The sequence below is a fragment of the Equus asinus genome, chromosome 5, assembly GCF_041296235.1.
Source record: "Equus asinus isolate D_3611 breed Donkey chromosome 5, EquAss-T2T_v2, whole genome shotgun sequence".
Taxonomy (NCBI): domain Eukaryota; kingdom Metazoa; phylum Chordata; class Mammalia; order Perissodactyla; family Equidae; genus Equus; species Equus asinus.
Window position 1 is genome coordinate 9,275,295 of NC_091794.1, and position 19,230 is coordinate 9,294,524.

Here is a 19,230-nt window from a genome sequence, read left to right on the forward strand (position 1 = left end):
CATGCCTCATAATCTCTAATGTCCACTATGTACAGAAACGCAGATTTAATACATATACATGAAACATCTTGAGTAGAAGAGTAGGAAAGCATGTGTTTAAATCCTGAATAACACCAGGTGAGTGTTTTGTTGATAGGGATACACTGGATTGGAATACGTGAATTACAAGTGTGGCTATCAAACTGTAATGCCAACTGATTACAAAGAATAAGGATGTTTTCTTTAATAACCATATAACTAAACATGTAGTCTGACTTCATATACACATATTCCCTATGATATTTAAGTTTCAGCCAGAACTTTAAAATGACATGTAGTCTTGTATAAATCACCACCTGTTGATATTGTTACCTGCAGATTACAGAATAAGGTTAATCTGTTTTGTGGAGACTTTATGGCTTAAGAAAATTAAATGAAGTATGGTAAAATCAAGGCTGCTATAGAGCATTTAATTTTTATTTGGATGACACAGTTAGGAACACTGACTATTTTGATACAGAAGGGACAGAATGCCACCTATTACATCTCCAAAGTTCCAGAGCTTGCTCATCTTCACTCCCAAAAGATAACTCTATTGGAGATATCTTTAACTCTCTTGAAGGTTCCCATCCTTCTTATTTTGTCATAGACAATCTGTCTCAGTATCAGACCCAAACAAAGCAAGAGCAACAAAATCAAATATTTAAACAAATAATTAGACTAAAGTCTCACAATGCATTCAAAAGCCAAACAGAAATGCCACTTGGATTATTTGCTGTAATTAACTTTGACCATTAGCACAAAAATCTAACATTGCATTTAACACCAATTTTTGTTTTTTCATCTTGATCTAGACAGTGTCTAAGTATAGAGAGAACAAATAATAAGAGGAAGAGGAGCTGAAGAGTGTGAGTAGGTCCATGAGTTTAGGGGATGCCTGCTGTCAAAGTGTTTACCACAGCAAATGAGTTTCACAGGTGTGGGCATGCCTCTCCTTGTGTCTTTTCAATGGTGTTTTCATTTCACTTTTTTCCTCATTATTAAGAACACAATTTCACTGAATAAAATTTTGGAATTATAGGAAAATATAAAGATGTTTTGAGAACATCTACACAGCCATTGGTGATGGCTCCTAACCACATACACAATTTTTAATCTGCGCTATATTGGTCAATATCAGACCCAAAGAACTTTAGCACCATTAAACATTCTTCATGAATATAATTTTAAAGGGTGAATTTTATGGATATACCAATATTTACATAACTCTTCCCTTGCTGTGAACATTTACCAATTTTTCTCTATTAGAAAGCAACAATATAAAGAAGTCTTTCACCATACGTACTTTAATTTTTAAGGACAAAAATCATAGAATTTTTTGAGCATAGGACAATATACTCATAACTATGTCAAAGTTCATGAATATCTCTAAAACCCTTTTGCTGTCAAGATGGTAAAACCAATTTATTCCTCTACTAGTCAGGTGTGATGGTTACCAGTGTACAAACTTCAAAGGCATAAGAGTAATTCTAGTTTTGATTTTTTGTTTGATACTTGATTGGCATTTCAATGGCCCAAGTTGATGTGTAAATTTGAAGTTTTTTGACAAATAATTAGCAAAAAAAAAATACACTGTTTGCATTATTTCTTCTTTGGATTACTGGCTTTTTCTGTTTTATTATCTATCATATTCTTTTATTTACCCCTCAATGATTTTAACGAGCTCTTTATATATTAGGATAGTGAACCTCTATATGTTACAATTGTTGTAAATACTTTTTTCCCAATTTAATTCATTTTCTAATTATTTTATGGTAGAGATTTCACCTCCACTCTTGTGGTTTTAATTTCTTAATGAATAAATAAAATCTGATTAGTATAATAAAAAAGGCATATTAATCCAGAGATTCTTAAAAGGATCATGTCCTTTTTGCCATTGCCTTAAATGAATTCCTTCTTTTGTCACTCCTTCATCTTTACCTGTCCACTCTGTTAGGTTAGGATAAAGAAATGGAAAGCTTCAGAAAAATTAATTAGTAAAGTATGGGAAGTAGGATGTGGACACAGAACTAACTGTTACAGAATTCACTGAACAATATTAAAAAGAATCATTTATATAGAGATAACTGCAAGAGTTTGGAAGAATGGAGCCATCCTTTCAAGTTACAGGACAGCTGATTTGTATAATTCCATTCCTTTACTTTGATTTTCAGTAACTCTCACTTTTTTCTAGTATTATGCTTGTTCTCAGAACTTTAGAAAAAATTGTCTTTTTTCGTTTTAGCTCCTTTCAAAATACAAAAGCTGGGCGCCTTAATTCCTGCCTATATCATTATCATACAAGCATACTTGTCTAACAACTTCTCTCAAGTTCTTTAATACTGGTAGCTGACGAGTACATCTTGAACAAACTGGAATCCTGGTGCTCTCGAAATTTAAAGACCATATTTCATTATTTTATGTCTACATATTCAAAAATTTTTCCCAGCCCTTTTCTTCATGAAATGAATAAATGCTATTCCTCATTTCTCTGACAAAATTTACAGAATTCTTTAGTACTTAGAATAGGATGCTAATGACTACCATAATGAATACAGAAATATGAATTTGCAATTTTGACAGAAAATCCTGAGAGAAAAGGCCCAAGACGTAAAGTAGTCAAAAGCCCATCTCAGCATGCTCAGCAATTACCAATAATAATCGGGGACTTGTCCTATTTTAGTCACTCTTCATTTTACCCACACCTTTTAAAGAGTGATTTTATAAAAGCTTTAATAAGGTCCACTATTATGGAAATGGAAAAACATTTGGTAAGAAACTTCAAACCCAGCCAGGCTATTATTAAAAACAAGACAAGAGAAAACCTCTCCAATTACTAATGAGAGTTCTGACAATCCCGGAGATAATCAAAGTCAACTTTGTAATATTTCTAACAAGATTTTCACTTAATGAATTTTCATACCTGAACAAAGTAGATGCACGTATAATAAGGATGATGAGAAGGACTCTTACAGGATCAACATTTTGCTCTAAATGCATGAAAATTAATGAAAGATACTGATAAAACTTTTATCACATAAAATATAATATTCTAAGTTTATTTCCCTTGTGAATATTCTCTTGGTTCTTTTTTTCTCATATTAACTGGTGAATATAAAATCTAAAGTCTCTAAAATAATACCCTATACAGAATACTATTCAGAAGGTATCTATTACAAGAACAATTACAGACACACACACATATACCCATATGTAATTTACAGTATAAGCGACTTACATTGTCTATTTTGGAGTACCTATGCCTTTGTTCCCTTTAGACAATAAACAGAAGCTTATATGAGGAATGTGGTGTAAGAACAATATAACCATTTCCTGCTTATCCACAGTCACACTTCCAGAAGCCTTATCTGCAGGAATTTAGGGAGAAACTCAGAGTGAAAAAGAAAAGTCCTCCCAACTTGATCTGTAGATTCAATGCAATCCCAGCAAGTTATTTTGTGGATATCCTCAAAAGGATTACAAAGTTTATACGAAGACAAAAGACCTGGAATAGTCAACACAATATTGAAGGAGAAGAACAAAGCTGAAGGACTGACACCACCTGACTTCCAGACCTACTACAAAGCTACAGTAATCAAAACTGAGTGGTATTGGCAAAAAAAAGAAAATAGCTAAATACATCAGTGGAACAAAACAGAGAGCTCAGAAATAGATGCATACAAAAATAGTCAACTGATCTCTGACAAAGGAGCAAAGGCAGTCCAATGGAGCAAAGACAGTCTTTTCAACAAATGGTGCTGAAACAACTGGACACCCACACTCAAAAAAAAGAAATCTAGACACAGACCTTACAGCCTTCCCGAAAATTAACTCAGAATGGACCACAAACCTAAATATAAAATGCAAAATTATAAAACTCCTAGGAGATAACATAGAAGAAATACAGACGACCTTGGGTTTGCTGATCACTTTTTAGATACAACACCAAAGGCATGACCCATGAAAGAAAGAATTGATAAGCTGGACTTCATGAAAATTACCAACTTCTGCTCTGCAAAAGAAACTATCAAGAAATTAAAAAGACAAGCCACGGACTAGAAGAAAACATCTGGAAAAGACACATCTGATGAACGACTGTTATGTAAAATATACAAAGAACTCTTAAAACTCAACAATAAGAAAACTAACAATCAGATTTAAAAATGGGCCAAAGACCTTAACAGACACCTCACCAAAGACAGACAGACAGCAAGTAAGCATATGAAAAAATGCTGCACGTTCTATGTCATCAGGAAAATGCAAATTCAAACAACGAGATCACTCTATAGTAGCGCCCCTCCTCCATGGTTTCGCTTTCCGAGTTTCAGTTACCTGCAGTCAAGCGGGGTCCGGGAGCAGATGCTCCTCCTCTGACATATCTGATACATCATCAGAAGGTCAATGATAGCCTAACCCTGTGTCACAAGCCTATGTAATTCACCTCCCTTCATCTCATCACGTAGGCATTTTATCATCTCCCATCATCACAAGAAGGGTGAGTACAGTATAATAAGATATTTTGAGAGAGACAGAGACTACATTCATAACTTTTATTACAATATATTGTTATAATTGTTCTATTTTATATCAGTTATTGTTGTTAATCTCAGACTGTGCCTAATTTATAAATTAAACTTTATCATAGGTATGTATGCATAGGGAAAAACATAGTGTATATAGGGTTCAGTACTATCCGTGGTTTCAGGCATCCACCGGGGGTCTTGGGACACATCCACAGTGGATACGGGGGGACCCTACTGTACACCTTTTTGAAGGGCCGAAATCCACAACACTGACAACATCAAGTGCTAACAAAGATGTGGACCAACAGGAACTCTCATTCATTGCTGGTGGGAATGAAAAATGGTACAGCCAGTTTGGAAGACAGTTTGGTAGTTTCTTTCAAAACTAAACATACTCTTACCACACAATACAGCAATCATGCTCCTTTGTTACTTACCCAAAGGAGTTGAAAACTATGCCTACACAAAAACCTGTACAAAGATGTTTATAACTGCTTTATTCTTAATTCCCAAAACTTGGAAGCAAACGAGATGTCTTCCAGTAGGTGAATGGATAAATAAACTGTGATACATCCAGACAACGAAATATGATTCAGTACTAAAAGCTATCTAAATGAGTACTAAATGAGCTATCAAGCCATGGAAAGACATGGAGGAACCTTAAATGCATATTACTAAGAGAAATAAGCCAATCTGAGAAGGCTACATACTATATGAGTCCCACTACATGACATTCTGGAAAAGGCAAAGCTAGGGAGACAGTAAAAAGATCAGTGGTTGCCTGATCTTTTGGGGGAGGAGAACAGAGGATTTTTAGGGCAATGAAAATACTCTGCATAATAGTATAATGGTGACACATGTCACTAAACATTTTTTCAAACCCACAGAATGTACCACACCAAAAGTGAACCCTAATGTAAACTAAAGACTATGGGTGATTACGATGTGTCCACGTAGGTTCATCAATTGTAACAAATGTCCCACTCTGGTTGGGGATGTTGATAACGGGGGAGGCTTGGGGTACATGAGAAATCTCTGTGTTTCCTTCAATTTTGCTGTGTACGTTAAACTGTTCCAAAAGTCTTACAATACAAAAACAAAACAAAATGAAACAACCACCAACCAAACCAAAGAAAAGCCCTCTAAATGAGGGGAAAAATTCTGCTGCATCTCTCCCTGTAGGAACGGAATGCAGGCACCTTGCTCCCTTACTAAGAACATGGATATTTGATTTGTGTGTAAAATGAGGTTCACTATTTTAAGTAATTATTATTGTTTACGTTCCACTAATAACTTCTGGAAATTTTGGATACTACAAACAAGAAGCAATGAAGAACAGGAAAACGGTTAGAAACTTATACTTGGAGAAATACTGACGGGAGTAAGAGCTGACTTCTCCCTGAGGTTTGACAAGAAGGCGGTCAATAAAATTGCCAATAGGGTCAACTTTAAAGAAGTGCAAACAGCCTCACAGATGGAATAATCCCAAGGCACCGCTCCATTAAAAAGTTAAACATTGTTAACTACACAGAATTATACTGCTTCCTCTTGAAGTACCTTTTATGAGAAGGACATAATCTCCTGGCTTGTGACTAGCCTCCATAACCCCGAAGTTTCTTTGAAGTTTCATATTTCACTTTAAACACTTAAATGAATTTCGCATCCTGATCCAAATATATATGTGATTTAAATTTAAATTTACGGTTCCTTTCTCTTTATGCAACTTTCCCTTAAATCTTGTTGTGAAATGTAAGCTTCAAGAAGTCTGTCATGTGGACTGTCGTGGCTTCTTATGCCCTTTGGTTCACTCAGCTGCACAGGCAATTTTGAGAAGTCAGGGAAGGGTGACATATAATTCAGAAATATTTCCATAAAAATGGCTGAGAAACAAGAACATTCTGGGAATTAAAGGAATCAACTGCAGTCACTGAAAAATGCTCTCATGTGAAACCCCTAGCGTTCCCCAAATACCAGGTACAGCTGGTTTGAACAACAAGCAATTACTACGTACTGTAGTTCTTCATCCTTCTTTAGAGAATGCTTAATCATTTCCATTTACTTATGTCGAAAATAAGACTGTTAGAAGCTTATCTAAATTACTTAGTCACTAAAATAGCATTTCCACTGACATGTTGGCAACTGTGTATTTTCTCTGAGTTTTAAACCTAAAGATTGATTTTATAGTAAATTACTTAATGTGACTAGGCAATGAAATAACTATGTAGATATTAACACATTAAAGAAATCAAACCAAGTGCTTGTCAACCCAATACAGTTTTGTCTAATTCTTCCTAAAGAATGATAGGTAACAGTAGCCAAAAGAAAAAACTTTCGTAGACATTTCAAAAATACTGATATTTAATGCTCAGAAATACAACAGTATTTCAAGAGTCTTAAATAATACTATATATAAAAAATGTTAATAACAACTAATACTTAACATTCACTAGGTACTAGCACTGTTCCAATGATTTCACATATATTAATTCATTTACTCTCAACTCTAAGAGGTAGGGTTTCAGAGACAAGGTCACTGAGGCAGAGGGAGTTAAAAAAAACCAACAAAAGGGGCTGGCCCCGTGGCCAAGTGGTTAAGTTCACATGCTCCGCTGCAGGTGGCCCAGTGTTTCGTTGGTTCGAATCCTGGGCGCGGACATGGCACTGCTCATCAAACCACGCTGAGGCAGCATCCCACGTGCCACAACTAGAAGGACCCACAATGAAGAATATACAACTATGTACTGGGGGGCTTTGGGGAAAAAAAGGAAAAAAATAAAATCTTTAAAAAAAAACAAAACCCAACAAAAGGCGCATAGATACTAAGTAGCAAAACTTGAACATGAACTCAGGCAGCTGGAGTCCAGGGACCACAGCTCTCCTTGAGTGCAGTGAAGAACAAGTGTCACCAGTGATCATGCAGGAAAAAGAAATCTTTCTCAAAGGCAGACTGTGCGTCAGGCACCATGCAAGGCTCCAAGGACGAAGAGGAAGGCCGGCCTCTGCCCTCCAAGGCTCCCAGTCTACACAGGAGGCTGACCCCAAACTGAGAAGCAGAGTTCTGTGCTTCTCTAACTACTACACATTCCAACCACTCTTGAGGAATATGTAACAATGTTTTCAGGGTCCCCTATAACATCATATAGCACTCAGATGAGGCAGTATTTTCCCTTGGTTAATCACATACTAATAAAGAAAACGCTACTCTTTTGCATGGAGAGCTTTAAGAAAATCAGTAAACAGAATGCATTTAAATGGCAAACAAGGAAACCTGTACCTTTGGATTGTTTACTGTCATCAATGACTCATCCACGCACAGCTGGAGAGGTCAGGACTACTGGCATTGTGATTGGATTCATTCTTCTTGGGTGGGGCTGTTCCATGGGCTGTAGGATGTTTCCCACTTCTGGCCCTGCCCACTAAATGCCAGTGGTTTCCCCCACCACTCAGCCACTGTAAAAATCAAAAATGTCCCTACATATTTCTGAGCACTCAAGAGGCAGAACTGCCAGTAGCTGAGAACCATGTCCTATGATCTGAACGTCTACGTTTATCTTTGTATCTCACTTTCGCTGTAATTTTTGTCCTTACTGTCCCAGCATGGCTGAAATCTAAGTCACATTAAAAAGGCAACACTCTCCTAAAAACACTGTGACCTGTACACATGAACTCTTTCCTCAGGATCACGGACATGATGGATCCTTTTTTCACACTTCTTATTAGGAAAAGCAAGAATCAGATGACATGTTAAGTTTTCAATTAGCAATATGCATTTTAATTGGTGACAGCAACATTAGGAGAATGTACAAAAAAAGACAAAAGAAGAATAGGTCCCTTGACCTCTGGCCACACCCGTTTTTGTTCTTATATGGCCATTCATAAAGATTTTGAATATTGTTTTAAGAAAATATAATGTTTGAGACCAAAGGAATTAATCTCGGTTCATATCCTAGGTCAGTCTGTCAACATTTTTGTTTTGTATGAAAATCTTTATCTGTTTCTAATTTTATGTCTTTGGTGAATAATATGTTCCATCAGCATAACTGCTAAGGAACTATTAAGACTCCCATTACACCTTTGGCCAAATGAACAAAACTCTGACTAGCAACACCTTTTGCTAGCTCTGATCTGACTGAAGTCAGAGAGAAGGATGTGACTGTACCAGTCACACCCCAGACTGCATCCAGGCTCACATCAGATCCAGTTATCCTAGAGATTCTGACAGCTTGGGAACTCAGCCAACAGCAGAGTTCCAAGCAAAATCTAAAACCTCTATTCAAAATCATAAAAGAGCTTATATCCAGGAAGGCAACCAATACACCGTATTATGGATTTTTTGGTTCTACTTGCTTTTATAAAGATTAGCATTATTAGACATACCTAACTTCTTATAAAAGAAATAACAAAAATACATTCTATATGTCCAGATGCTACTATTTATCCACTCCAGCTGCAGGATATCACCATGGTAACAGATATACAAACACCTCAGTCCTCTATGCTACGACAGAAGTGCTACTAGTTTAAAGAATGCAATATGCTTAAGACAGGCAGAAATGATTTCACCATACAGTTATCAACCTGCTCATAAAAGAGGAGAAAGATGAGATGAATATTTCAGATGGCAGATAAAGAAAATTGAATCATTCTGTTGGATGATGACTGACAGTCACTCTTGGAGTTGAGAATGAAATGTTTTAAAAACAAATAAATGAATGAATGAATGAGGCAAAAGAATGATTTAAAAATAGAGAGGAAGAAAATTCAGACAGAAGAGCTATTATGTCAAATGACCATGTGATATTTGTTTATAACCTCACCTGTAAGACAGAACTGGACAAAACCTATAATTTTAAGTATTGTACATATTTTTGCATTCAGTCCTCAGATTGGAACAAAGATAAAAAGATGCATAAGATCAGGTCATTGATCTCAGAGAATATGTGAGCATGCAGGTACATTTATTATTTCATTTAACAAATATTGACTGAGTGCATTTAGGTGCCAGGAAACACAAAGATAAATATGACATTGGGCCTGGACTTAAAAATTAATAATCCTATGGAGAAGATAGTCCTTTAAATAAAACATTAACAATGGAGTCTAACTCCTGAAATAGACGTAAATATAAAGTATTACGAGAATATAATGTCATAGCAACATTTTTCCCAATTATTCAGAAAGAACTGATGTTTTGCTTTATCTACACTAAAATTTAGGTTTTACTGACAATTAAGTGGCCAGAATTAAGAAATATTACAAAGTTCACAATCTGTTTAATTGACCAGAGGCACTTCAGTGCACATAAAGACATTTAATGGAAATACGATTTTGCAACTTAAAAACAAATAATTACAAGTCCTTTCAATTTCCCCAATACCTAACTGCCACAGGAAAGCACAGACATACTACTAACTGGTGAAGCCTTCGTGAGGCAACCCTGTTGATGGCCCAATAAGCCTCTGAAGTGGGACGTCCGGGACAGTTAGGTCTGAGTGCGCCAGTCCTATCTCTTACAGGTCGACTAAAGAAAAGAAAACTATAAAAATCTTTCAGTTCCCTCGACAGAAAGCTCACCAGTGTGGGAGAGAGAAGAAAACAGGCACGGTCTTGAGAGTGGGTGAAAAGCTCAGGGAAAGTCAGAGTCACCTGTGAGCATCTGCTGCCCATGTCACATTAGCAGAGTCCTTTCAGGGTCAGTGGCACTACGGAAATGAGGCTCAGCTGCAACGTAAAGTGTGGCTAACAGGCCGAAACTGAAAGTTTCCCCAAACTCACAGAGGGCAGACGCTGTTTTCCCCCAAGCAGTAAGGAACACAGCGTTCTTGGAAGAACTACTCTGAAGGCCCCACTCCCCTCCCCTGACTTGAATCACTGAAAGAAGAAAACCCATTTAGTAAAGAAAACTGAAATGCCTTTTCCTAGCTGGAAAACATTATCACCCAGGTCACATGAACTATTTGAGCTGTTGTATGTTTCTCAAATACTTTTCTGTCATTCCCTGTTATCCATGCATTCAATAAACATTCTTTAAATGCTTACTGGGCCCTAGACCAGAGATTGCAATCCTTTTCTTAAAGGGGTAGCTAGTAAATATTTTAGGCTTTGCAAGCCAAGATGCAAAATCAAGGAAATTATGTAAGTACCTATAAAATCATTTAAATATACAGCCATTTAAAATGTAAAATCATTCTTGGCACACAGACAACCAAACAAACCAAAACAGGCCACAGTTTGCTGATTCCAGTGCTAGATTCCAGTCAACTATCCAGGCCAAACTAAGACCATTAGGTTATTAAAAGCCAAGGTCTTTTGCACCAAGACCTAGCTTCTTCCAAGAAGGACCTACAGGAATGATCTAATAAAGCTCTGTCCAATAGAATTACCTACTGGCCAACAGACACTTCTATTATATCTATCTGTAGTAGATTTCAATACCAATAGAAAATGTTCTGTGCCTATACAGTTCAATATGTAGCCATCAGACATAAGTGGCTATTCAGCATTTAAAAGATGTTGAGTGTGACTGAGGAACAAAATTTTTAAATTTTATTAAGTTTTAAATTTCCGTTTATATAGCCACATATGGTTAGTCTATTGGAGAACAGATTTAATAGTCACTTATATACCAATTAGCAAAGCCTAATTGAATTTGCTTGGGTTTCTGGTGACTCATTAGGTAGGTATAGGGCATAAATATTTTTATAGGTTAATACCAACAGATCACAATTCAAATTATTTTTAACTTCTGGGTAAAAATAGGGAGTTACGTTGTGTAAATGATGTACATTATATTACAGAACTGAAAAGACCTTCAGATGACAGGTAGTTACACTCTCTCTATCAAGTACAATGTGTGTGACATATTCCAAAGAGGGCAAGAGGGGCAATATTGCACGATGGCTCACAACTAGATTTCTGAAGTTACAAAGACCTGGAATAAAGCACCAGTTCTGTAAAGATTAGTACTGGGATCTTAGGCAAGTTATTTCACCTCTTTCTTCCTCAGTTTCCTCTTTTATAAAACAGGACAATAATAGTAGCTTCTCCACTGGGTTGGTGAGATGATCAAATGAGATCAAGGATTTAAGAACCTAGAACAGTGCCAGGTCACTAAAATCATAAACGTTACTATTTTATTACCAATACTAATTAAAATTAATAATACTACATGATAAATATTCTGGGATACACTCCATAATCTGACTTAGAAGAAATCATTTCGTCACTCTGCATGTGACAGAGCTGCATATGGGGTGTGGATATATTGCTGTATTGTTATCCAGACAACATAACTTTGAATCCTGGCTCTACAATCTACTAATACAGCAAAGTCAGCTGACTAGTATGAGCCTCATTTCCTCATCTGAAAAATAAGAAAAAGAATACTTCCCTCTCCAAATTGTTAACAAAATAAAATACGTGAAAAACCTTTGCTCATCTAAAAGATATTAATATTGGTTTGTTGATTGAGTTCATCTTAAAATCAAGTCTCAATTCCCTGTTTTGATTTTTTTTCTTCTTCATTCTTTAGGATCACTGAAGAATATTTCCTTTCTCCTATCTCTTGGGTCAAAGATCACACAATTCAAAACTAAAGACTAAATGTAGTTGTTGGGATTAAAGGGTGGAATCCAGAGCAGTTTCTCTGAGAGTTAAGTTATGATATTTATGAAAAACCACTGAGGTGAAGAATAAAAATCATCCCAAACCAAAGAAAAATTTGAAAGTAGCCATGTTGGTGATGTTAACGTATTTCCATGTGTAAAATGTGTACATAAAAAATCCTAAGGGTGGTATACCTTTGGTGAGCATGGAACACTGGAACATAGGAAATGCAGGATGCCAAGAGATAAACTTGACGCAGCCCTAAAGAAGGGGTAACCCAAAGAAACGTTTCATATGTTCACTGCATCAAGTGTTTCCCTACCACAGAGGGAAGCACATGGCAAATACACATTATCATCACTCCGCCTAGATGGCAAACAGGGTTCATGTTACCTGCCAAATTCTAATGAATGGCAGTAGAGGTTCTATAGGGCTGTGTAGGCCAAGTATGAACTCAGCAGGGATGAGTCCGTGATAGATTAGCCATGTCTGCCATGAGTCAGGAGGAAGGGCGGCACCTTCATACTGTACTTGCATCCCTTTCATACCACTCACTGTCATTTCTCTGGTTCTGAGAGCACAAAACTTCCAGGTGTAATCTGAACTTCACGTATCTTTCTGTACAGAGAACAGCCTGGTATCTAAGAATCCAGCTGTCTTGATCATTCTATTTCTAGTTCATAAATTACTCAGTTGGCATTCTTGTTCATTGACTAGTCTCTTGTGAACTTGGTTATGTAAACCCCAACTGGGCAGCAGTAGCCATTCTCAGTGAACTGACAAAGTCAATTTTTCGAGTTGGCAATATTGATGAGCAAACCCCAGAACTATGATAAATACACAAAATAAATCTATGTAACCTCTTAGTAGGCTGCATTCCCGATAAGAACTCTATGAGACACTTCTTTTAGACTTTAACAAAGACTATTTTTAATCAGTATCATCACTTCCAATTTTAATAATTTCTTTTCTTACATTTTTCTTCACAGATCTGCTATGGCTAGTCTTAGACGATGTCTAATTCTATACAAAAGCTCTCACCATCTCTCACTTTGAAGTTTCAAACCAATGAGAGTACTCTGAGTTGAGTCTAGTTCTTTCTCATCTATGATTTCATCAGCCTGTCAACATTACTTATGTTTTCACCTTTCTTTTGATTCCTGAATCTTTCTTTCCCAAACCCAAACCCACTCAGTTATACTCCATTTGTGACAGCAGCATTTCATTTCATGTCCACACACTGCTCTATTTAAACCTATATTTTCTATTTTTACCTTTCGAACATTTGCCAACCGATTCATCATCAAGGACTCCTCTCGGTCATCGTCGTCATCCAAGTCCAGCATTGGCATTCCAAAGGGGTCAATGATGCTGCAGCACCTGGAGCCTTCATCTCTCGGATCAAAGGGGTCCACAATGATGGGCTCTGTTCCTTTTATTTCGCAGCGACAGAAGGGGCAGCCCTGGCCATCTGACTCCTGAACAAACACAAAACATGTGGTGACTCGTCTTTGTTCAAATAATACAGTACTCAGAGGGGCCAGTGTTCTACAACTATAAAGAAAAGTAAAAAAAGAAGTTTTAGGGGAGGGGTCGGAGGTGAGGGAAGATAGGTCTCAAAGACAGAGTGGAGTAGGAGAGACAGCCAACAGAAAATATGAGAAATGTTCAGTATTTCAAAGTTTCAAAGAAAAAAAATTTCTTTTAAAAGGAAAGATTTCCATTTTCCAAAGAAAAGGAACCTAACTTTATTTTCCTGAAGGCTCACTTACAATTTTAATGTATCAAAACTTTAGAGTCTGACAGAAAACTAGAAATTGAATCATGTCTCGTCACCAAAAGGCAGCAGTGCTAATTAAACATCCTAGAAAAAGGACATTTTGATAAAAATCCATAATAAATAAAGTAGTAGAATCATTAATAACAATCTATTGCAAAATCCATTTTGGAAAAGTTCCTGTGCCAATAACTGTGGCTAAACGTTTCCATTTTAATTGCCTTGGTCTTTTAAAATCTTGATTTACAATCAATCAGTGGGAAAAAAATAAGAAAGTAAATTTATATTCAGAAAGCATCATCTGTCCTGAGAGCCTGTCATCCTGACACAGCTCATTTGGAATATAATACTATATATATTACAAAATACTAAGATGTTAAGTTGTGCCCCTCAGCTTGCTTTCAAACTAGACAGTGCAAAAAGATATGTGCAAATATTTTGGGGCCAGAAATTCATTTACTGGTAATTATTGAAGGTTTTGTTTAGAGTTTCCCAATTCCATTTCTGAAAACTAACTGCATTAAGAATTCACAGTTGGTAGGGAAAGAGGACAAGATGGTTTTCTTGCCATGCAGATAATGCTGCCTTCTAGAGACAGACTATATAATATTCTCCACCATATTTCAGGTTTTGTGTTATATCCTGACTTTAGTAATGCGTTATTTAAAAAAAAAGTAAAAATCATAAATCATTTCAAGGCAGAAATTAGATGAATTAGCACCACTGTAGACATGAGACAAGGGATACAAGAGAACTAAAATCTTCAAAGAAATCTCTCAGTACTTGACTCAGGACTGTAGCACCCATCGGTATCTACCTGCCCTACAGTGGTACCCTGCTGAGCGGTGGAGTAACACGCTCCCTCTCCTCTCATTGCACAATTACTGAGTATCTGCTCTGTGGCAGATCCTGTGGTAAGCAGTTTATTCTTTCCCAAGCACCACTTCGATTAATAAATTGAACATCTCCTTTGCCACACAAATTGTCAAAAAAAAGAAAAACAAACACTCTTTGAATCGGTTAATGAAAAGAAACTGCAATGTTCCCTTATTCATCTACTGTGACATAATTTGGGAAAGAAACTTGGAATGGTAAAACAGTTGAACTAAGGTGATGTTTAGAAACACAGACAGGCTAATACAAGAACGTTTGGTGTTTACTGCCCCACACACTTGGGTCTGGTGGGCTTCAAGGCAACTTAAATATTATTTGCTCATCATTTTATAGATAATAAAGCTGCGAGTTAGTTGTTCTATTTTGGAAAACGTTCTCACATTGATATTTTCTAGCACAGGAGTAAATATTTAAGGAAAGTTAATCCTTTCTCCTATCTCTCAATAACAAGAACATTAAATTTAAGTGCATATTCAACATACCTTGTCCTATAGGTAAAATTTCCTTATTATAAAAGCTAAAAGGGATCCATGTTGCGTGCCTGTAGTAAAATTTTCTTACAAATCTACATAAAATAATATCAAAAAGATAGTTCTAATTTATAAGAGCAGAATGTGAAAGAGCTGATGTTCCCAGTGTCTTTAACGCATGAAAGATGGAAAGCAGTATTCGGAGGCCTAAGTAGACACTTCATTCCTTCATACATTTAAGCAAAAATTACAGAAAATTTCAAACATATATAAAAGCAGAGAGAAAAGTGTAATGAATCTCTATATACCTATCACCCAGCTTCAACAATTATTAACTGATGCCAATTTGTTTCATTCATACCTTCGCTTCCTCCCTCCATCCTTGGACTATTTTGAAACACATCCTACACATTACATAAATTCACCCATAAATGTTTTAGTTTGTGTATCTAAAAATAGAAAGTCTTTTAAGACTTAACTACAATTATCATAACTTAAAATCAATCCACTTGATCTAAATCAGTAAAGTTACATTATTTTTTAGTGCAGTGCCTACAATGTGTAAGCCACTGTGTTCAGCTACAAAGTCTTCTCTTAGAACCTCCATGGGTCAACTTGCACATTGTTTTGATTACAGATGACTTCCAGTTGATGTGATTTACTTCCTGATAAAGGGTAACTGAAAAGATTGAGTTTGGAAAGGGGAGCAGGAGAAAGGCAATAATAGCATCTTGATGGTACAAGAAAGAGACTGGAAACAGTTCCTCTAAAACCAAACTCAGGTTTTTCTCTCTCTCTCCTACCCAAAAGTTAATGCTACACAAATTACCGAAGCGTGTTAGAGCAGTTGTGTTATAAGCATATATTACAAAAGATATTTTTGTTCAGCTGTATCTTTGTTGAGAGTTTATATCACTCACTGGATCAAAAACCAGCTGCAATGTATATCCATTCTGAGTCGCAAACACAGATTGCACTGAATGTGTCTCCTTAATGGTATTTACTCTAATATGATCCCACCCATCACTCTTTCTCTGTAAAGCGACTACTGTTATATGCAAATTAAGTTCAACCAGAAATTCTCAAATGCCACTTTGGTACTCTGCCCTAGTTTCTGTCAGATGGTTGACTGAATACACAAGAAGAATGTCTTCGATAGACATGTAACTCATCAAGATTGTGCCTCAGTAATTAAAATAATGTTTCTCTCAATATATACTTAATGCAAGATCAAGGAGCATATGTTAATGAAGACAGAGCAATAAATAACTCCTTTTCTAGTCCCCAAAAGTCACATTCCGAGAATATTAAGTAGTAGTACTTTGGACTCCATCCGTTCTAATTGACTCAGTAGATTTCACTTCCTCAAATCAGAAATACTTCTAAACCAAAGGATACAGAAGTTACCAGTGAGTACGACACTCACCTAAAAGTTAACTAAGTAATATGCACATGATAAAACAATTTAGACTCATTAGCCAACCATTAAAACTATAAGTTAATATTAACTATAAATATAACTTTAGGTAACCTGAGAATAAATTGACAGAAAAACAGAAAAAAATTTTTTGACTTCCCCCAAAAATTTCCCATTCCTCAATAAAACCCTATGTAAAAACCTAAATAAATATTATCAGTATCATCTCATCACTATCACCATTATGCATCAGTTACCTGCCATATTCTTTGTTTAAATATTGTTCAGATGGATAGTATCTCTTAAATAAATGCTTTCCTTTAATTCTTTAAACATAAACATTACATATAGTACAATGTATTTGCTCTCAGCATGATTAATTATTCGAGGACACATTTTAAGGTCAATCGCTTCATGCCTTCCCACAAATACAATATACATGGAGGGCCCTGGAGAACACACAGGACTCCATGAGTCTCAGCTTGGAATGCATTTTATATGTGTATTGTGTATGTTTTCTGTATCAGTAACTTTTAATTTACATTATCTTGCTCTTCATGTAGATTTGAAGTGACCACAAATCTTTTTTTGAAACATGGAATAATTATAAATAAATAGATAAATATAAAACATACATACACACACTGAGAGTAGACTGGGTCGATACTAAGCATTTTCAGAGCACAAAATTTCCCATAGAAACACAAAACTTCTTGTTACAAGAAGGAATAAGGACAGTTAATAATAATCTTAGACTAAACAACCCAGAGTGGGAGAGATCTTTGGCTGTGGTGCTCTTTTATGATGGGCAAGGGAAGAGGACTCTGGGGAATCCAGACTCTTCTAATGTTAATATGGGATGCCCCTAAAGGCATGCAAGTGAATCAGAAAAGGAGCATGGATGTTCTGAACCAGGACACCTGGACTGCAATCCAACACCCATAATTACAGCTGCCTGACAGTGGATAAGCCATTTCATCTTATTTGTAGAGTATAGTGAGAAGTATAGTGAGAAATGCACATTTTAAGGGACATCATAAAGTGAGATAAATTAATTCAAAACTTTCCAAAGTGCTATGCAAATTCCAGTTGGTATAATTACTATAAAAATAGTCTCAGGAACAAAGAAACATAGTAAGATAATTGAGGAAACATATCATAGCATCTGAAGCAAAATTCATATATCCGTAAGACTTTCATCTTGTAATGAAATGAATACAACTTAAAAACTGTGTGGGCCAGCCTGGTGGCCTAGTGCTTAAGTCTGTGCACTCTGCTTTGGTGGCCTAGGGTTCACGGGTTTGGATCCCAGGTGCAGACCTACACATCGCTCATCAGCCACACTGTGGCAGTATCCTACACACAAAACAGAGGAAGATTGGCACAGATGTTAGCTCAGGGCCAATCTTCCTCACCAAAAAGAATAAATAAAATAACCTACAGAATTTTCAGTGTACACAGATTAACAATAATAAGAAATAAGACACATATTCTTAAGAGATTTCATCAGTTTACTATGTTAGGAACAATAACAATAACTAAAATTCCAGGCAATGTTGTAAGCACTATTTATGTGCTAACTCATTTAATCCTACAAGGTAGGTACTGTCATTCTCTCCATTTTGCCAATAAGACAATTGAGAGCTTACATAATTTGATAGAGGTCACACAGCTAAGCAGCACTGAGTAGGATATCCTGTCTAGGAGGTCTGTTTCTAGAGCCCAGTCTTTTTGTCAGTCCACCTCACTATACCACACCACAGAATCAGGATGTGGTAGAGTTCCTTAATCTCCGATCCACTGCTTAGGTTAAAATAAAGGGGTTTAAAAACGGCTGTCTAGTATTGATCATTCCAAAATGGAAAAAAAATTGTGAACTACTTTGCTCAAATTGCAAGTTTCAAAATAAAAGAAACTACTATAATCAATGAATTTTGTTTGCTCTAATTGAAAAATTTCAGCTTTAATAGGAAGATGTAAAACGTGTCCTAGTAACTATAATTTTCCAGGAGAAATACGTTTTACATAGTAAGAGCTTTTCTGTTTAAATATTTGCTAGAATCCAATTTAAAAATTTAATGCATGAAGTTTGTGAGTTTGCATTCTGAAGATGTTTTATTTAATGGAGTGAACTTTTAAAACATCTATTAAAGGCCCTCGTTGAAGCCAAATGAAACTGTTTCCAAAGGGCCAGTACTGGCCATCGTCCAGACACCCTGTGATACAGCAAGCATCCACTTAACTCACTCCCAAGACTCAGAGTCAAGCATCTGCTCTTCCCAGAGTTTATTTTCTCAAATCTGTCTCCTCCTTTTCACTCCTACTGACATCACTGTTCATGACATCACTGTACCACTTTTGGACAATCCTAGTAGTCCTTATATTACTCCCAAAGTGAAATAGGAGCTGGAACATTTTATTTTATCACATTTATACAAAAAGATACAACACATAATCAAAGACAGAAATACCAACTTATAACATTCGTAAAAGCAAATATTTTATTTGTAGTACTAAGGTTACAAA

General features: G+C 36.1%; 1 protein-coding gene across 7 annotated transcripts in view; it reads right to left on the bottom strand.

Annotated features, from left to right (window-relative positions):
• Nucleotides 1-19,230, bottom strand: part of CBLB (Cbl proto-oncogene B) — a 192,621-nt gene that overhangs the window by 50,718 nt on the left and 122,673 nt on the right. For all 7 annotated transcript variants that reach the window (XM_014853222.3, XM_014853220.3, XM_014853221.3 and 4 more), the window contains exon 10: nt 13,421-13,624. In XM_014853222.3, coding sequence (XP_014708708.2) covers nt 13,421-13,624 — 204 coding nt within the window. The remainder of the gene's footprint in view (nt 1-13,420; nt 13,625-19,230) is intronic.